The sequence below is a fragment of the Humulus lupulus genome, chromosome 4 (genome assembly GCF_963169125.1).
Source record: "Humulus lupulus chromosome 4, drHumLupu1.1, whole genome shotgun sequence".
Lineage (NCBI taxonomy): Eukaryota > Viridiplantae > Streptophyta > Magnoliopsida > Rosales > Cannabaceae > Humulus > Humulus lupulus.
Window position 1 is genome coordinate 82,469,092 of NC_084796.1, and position 5,002 is coordinate 82,474,093.

At 36.6% G+C, this 5,002-nt stretch overlaps 1 protein-coding gene across 1 annotated transcript; it reads right to left on the bottom strand.

Moving 5' to 3' along the window:
- Window positions 1-2,460: 2,460 nt before the first annotated feature.
- Window positions 2,461-4,782, bottom strand: LOC133832334 (uncharacterized). The gene is made up of 5 exons (XM_062262694.1): window positions 4,666-4,782; window positions 4,090-4,501; window positions 3,880-4,009; window positions 3,447-3,691; window positions 2,461-2,840 (listed from the first exon to the last, which is right to left on the bottom strand). The coding sequence occupies exons 1-5, from the start codon at window positions 4,780-4,782 to the stop codon at window positions 2,461-2,463; spliced, it is 1,284 nt and encodes a 427-aa protein (XP_062118678.1).
- Between the last annotated feature and the right edge of the window lie 220 nt (window positions 4,783-5,002).

The window sequence follows — 5,002 nt, forward strand, 5'->3', positions numbered from 1 at the left end:
TTCGAAGTAAAAAACTCATCAGAAAATAAAGAAGTGAAAGATTAAGGCCAGATGAGTAAATGCTTACTGTTTATACGTTTGTTTGATGAGAATGTTGATGCGTCCACAGGTAGTAGCTTGATAGCTTTTGAAAAACTGAAGGGCGATGAAGGATTTTGGGAAATTTTGAGAGAAAAAGGTGATTTTTGTTTCTGAAAGGAAAGATTTTGAATGTATAATTAGTAAGGTTCAGGTCTAATCTCCCTAATTATACGTATTAATTTGAGCCATCAGATTGGGTCAACTAGAGATTCAAAGGCAATGAATATATGACCCGTGTGGCGAAAAAAAGTTGACACGATAGTTGTCACATTCCTTGTAACTCGAATAGACGCAAATTATAGACGGCCACGTGTTCAACACTCGAGTAGTAGGTAGGCACGATTTTTTACATGACTAAAGCCTAAAAGCCCCTACTGTGCGTGTCAGAAAGTGATGACGTTAAGCACAAGCAGGAACTTGGGGGGAAAATGTTGTACTCTAAAAATTAGCTTGGGTTTAATCACTCAGCTAGGGGTATAGTTGGCAGATGAATATATGTAAAAAGCAGAGTAGAACATCTAGCTCGTGATGATGTGAGCAACTCGAGTTAGGACTTGGTAGCACGCCATTGAGGTAATTGGCGGGTTGCCTCTAAGGATGACGGTCCAGTTCGAGACATGTATTGGTTGGATCCCCTTTAGGGTGACATGAATATGTTCAGCTCATGAAAACCTGCTCATGATGCATAGTGAAGAATCTCGAGAGATTCAGAGGCACTCTATATGCTCATTAATGTCCAGGCTATATTGCACATTTATTGTCTGAGATAACAGGAGTATACTCAGGTACACAATCGTAACCCTATGTAAATGAGAATTATCTTTATTAAATGTTTACCATATTTATGCACATAGTTACCAAAACCTGTCTAGGAAATTCCACTATATATATATATATCAGGGACAATGGACAGGGAAGGGGACAACCTTTTTGTAATATTGAAACTCTGCAAAAATTGGGAGAGAGTAATAATATAGTCTCGTCGATTAGGTGGATTTTAACCAGTGAACCACGTAAAATTGTGTGTGTAAGAAAGGGTTCATATAAGTTCATTACGGTTTACAAATAAGCACTAATACTCGTATTATATTTATAAATCTACTATTAGCGAAAAATCGCGTCAACAATAATAATATTTAATATAATATTACATATAATAATAATTATATTAATATAAATTTAATTTCAAATTCAAGTGTTATAAAATATCATTATTATAATAATATATAATATAAAACTAGATATTTAATAATTATATTAATATAAATTTAAATGTTATAAAATATTATTATGATAAATTAATATATAATCCTATTTTTTTTTTATCAAGAAGAAGAAATGTACTTCATTAATCAAACAAGCAAACGTACACAATATCCAGACTAAACAACCTGAGGCTTAGTACAGCAAGCCTCACCAAAACTAACAGTACAATCCAATCACAAACAAACTCAGGAAACTACAAAACAGTTCAACCAATATTTACATTGTAATTTTTGTTAAAACTCTTTGCTCCTGGAAGATAGCTTATTCTTACTTACAATGTAGAGCCGATGTTGTATTATGGATTTAACTTCAGAAGCTATACTAGTAGCAGTCCTAGAAAAATTGTCAAAAATACAACCATTGCGATTCCTCCAAATGCTATATACCACAGCTGCTAAAATCATGTTAGTTATATGAAAAAGGAAGCCATGATTTCTGCTAGAGAGCCAGGTCCTCCAGCTATCAAACTCATAAGGCCATGCTCTGAATGCCATCCAGTTTAATATATGATCCAACACCTGCTTTGATAGAGTACAGTCAAAGAACAGATGGGAGTGACTTTCAACAAAACTACCACAGACCGGGCACAAAAGAGATTCAAGAGGCACTCTGAATCGAAGCATGTTATAACAAGTAAGCAACTGAGCATTAACTACTTGCCAAAACAGGAACTTGTGCTTAGGCAAAGATAATCTACACCATACTGCTTGATAGTAACCAACCTGTTGTTGGCTCAGAGTACTATTGTATAGCATAGATGATTGGAATTTCCCAGATAAACCAGCAGCCTTGATATCTTCATAACTGAATTTGCCTCTCAATTTGCATAATTTCCTCCAATACCAGCTAGTATCCGGAGGCAACCTATAGGACCAGAAGTTTGAGCCTTTCAGATAGATTTTGTTTATCCATTTTACCCACAACAAATCATGCTTCTCAGAGATCGCCCACATATACTTAGCTAAGATAGCATGGTTCCAAACCTGTCCATTTCTGAATCCGAGACCCCCATATGCTTTAGGAAGACAGACCTTCGCCCAAGAAGCCATATGTATCTTGCTCCTATTGCCATTAACTCCCCATAGAAAACCACGACAAAGATGCTCAACTTCCTTAATTATGCTTTGGGGAAGGACAAAAATACTCATCCAACAGAACCGAATGGATTAGTTGCATTCTACCAGCAAAAGATAGGTGTCTACTTGCCCAAGTGTGCAATCTCATTTTGATTTTTTGAATTATGATATCACAGTCTTCATGCTTCCATTTGGTAGGTCTCATAGGGACACCAAGGTATTTAAGAGGAAATGATCCCTCTGACAGATTCAACTCAGCAGAAATCTGGAGTTTTTCAGCAGCTGAAACTCCCCCAAAGTAAACCTGAGATTTACTCTCATTGATTTGAAGCCCTGTAACAGAACTAAACTCCCCAATCACATTCTTAAGAACTTTAACTGTTGACAGGGAACCTTTACAAAATAGCAGCAAGTCATCTGCAAAACATAAGCTAATGAGTTTGAGACTCTTGCACATAGGATGATACCTGAAGGCTGAACCTTGAGCTACTAGTTGGAGGCTTCGAGTAAGATATTCCATGACTAGAACAAATAACAGCGGGGAAATTGGATCCCCTTGACGAAGAGCCTTCTCACCCTTAAACCTGCCTTGAACCCTTCCATTCAAGAGTAATAAATATGATGTATTACTCAAGCAAGTCATAATCCAGCCAATGAATCTAGTTGGGAAACATAAGGCCTTTAGTAGCTCCTCAATAAAACTCCAATCTATAGTATCATAGGCTTTGCTTATATCAATTTTAATTGCACACCTAGACGAGATGGAAGATCTTCTATAATTCTTGATAATATCTTGACAGATTAAGACATTGTGGGCTATAGATCTTCCTTGGATAAAAGCTCCCTAGTTAGAATGAACTAAAACAGGGAGGACTTTGGCTAATCTTGAACATAGTAATTTTGATATGCATTTATAGATTGTAGAACAACATGAAATGGGCCTGTAATCCACTGCTCGATCAGGATTGTCAACTTTAGGGACCAAGGACAACGTAGTATTCAGCGGCTCTTCTGGGATGATACCTGTCTCAAAAAATTGACCTATTGCTCTACAAACTTCATCACCAATGTCCTGCCACAACACCTTAAAGAAAGTTGAACCATAACCATCTGGGCCCGGAGATTTGATAGTAGAAATATTGAACATGGCATCTCGAATTTCCTTATGAGTGAAAGGGTTCAACAATAGCAGCTGCTGATCTAAAGAAAGCTTTGAACCCATCTCAACACACTGCTTAGAAGCTGAACTAGGTCTTCCCATTATACCTCTAAAGTGATTTAGAAAATGAGAAATAACTTAAGAGTAATTATCCACCACCCTCCCTTGTTGATTTATGTAAGTTGCTATTCTATTTGTCTCCTTACGCTTCTTCAAACAAGCATGAAAAAAAGCTGTATTCATGTCAACTTTCTCAGCCATGTTATCTTACTTCTTTGAGTAAAAAAATTGTGATACATTTGCTCTTGAATTCTGAAATTTTCAGCAGTAACCTTAACTTTGTCTTGAAGAGCAAGATTAATAGGATGGAGTTGAGCAAGAAACAATGCTTCCTGATATTGGTCCTTGGATTTTTGAAAATGGACTCCTATGTCTCCAATACAGTCCAATTAAAGCTCTTCAGTTTATGTTTTAGCCTCATTGTCTTCAAATAAATGGACTTCAAACCTGTCCCCTTTAGCGGCTTCCTCCAACTATCTAATACCATCTGCTTAAAGTTAACATGATAAGCCAAGAAGTTGTAAAAACGAAACAGCTTTACACCCATATTCTCCACTGTCATTACAGAAATAGTACATGAGCAATGGTCTGAGATTGTTTCCCAATTATACATGGCTGATGTGTTAGGAAACATATCCAGCCATTCCTCATTTATAAAAACATGGTCTATCTTGGAGTAAATACGAGCAGATCCATCTTGATTATTAGTCCAAGTAAAAAAAGAGCCAGTGCTTTTAAGAGCTTCCAAATGATTCACAGCAAGCCACTGAGACGAATCCAAGAGCTCCATCTTAGAAACAGGCTTTCCTCCACTTCTATCCCTCGCGGTAAAAATAGCATTAAAGTCTCCTAAAATAATCTAAGAAGAACTGGACGAACAATCTGAGATAATCCTTGCCATAAGGCCTTCCTTTCCTCCATTGTATTTCGACCATAAACAAAAGTAACACTAAAAGAGTGTTTTTGACCTGTCATTTTAATAAGACAATGAACAAATTGATTATTCTCCTCTAGAACACTAACCTTGACAAATACTTTACTCCATATAATCAAGATTCTTCCCTCCGTAACAGGACTAGTGTAAAAGTCCCAATTCCTAAATTTATTAGTCATCAGTTCTTGCACTCTGATTCCATTCATTTTTGTCTCCAAAATAGCTCCAACCCCTACTTTATTCTTACTACAAATATCTAAAACATCACTATGTTTTTTTGGGCTATTCAATCCCTTAATATTCCAGCATAGAATATTACAGTTATCCATTTGAAGATTGAGTTTTACCCCTGCCTCCTTCCTTCCCCTCTAACTGCTCCTGAAGCACCCGAAAATGGTTTGTCAGCTTCTGCCCTTTGTCCTCATA

Excerpts from the sequence above, each read along its gene's own strand:
- LOC133832334 (XM_062262694.1), bottom strand. The coding sequence starts at position 4,782 with ATGAATGGAATCAGAGTGCAAGAACTGATGACTAATAAATTTAGGAAT. Across the intron at positions 4,010-4,089 it reads GAAGCCGCTAAAGGGGACAG|GAGTCCATTTTCAAAAATCC; the intron begins GTTTGAAGTCCA and ends TTGGAGACATAG. Across the intron at positions 2,841-3,446 it reads AGGTCAATTTTTTGAGACAG|ATGACTTGCTGCTATTTTGT; the intron begins GTATCATCCCAG and ends TATGTTTTGCAG.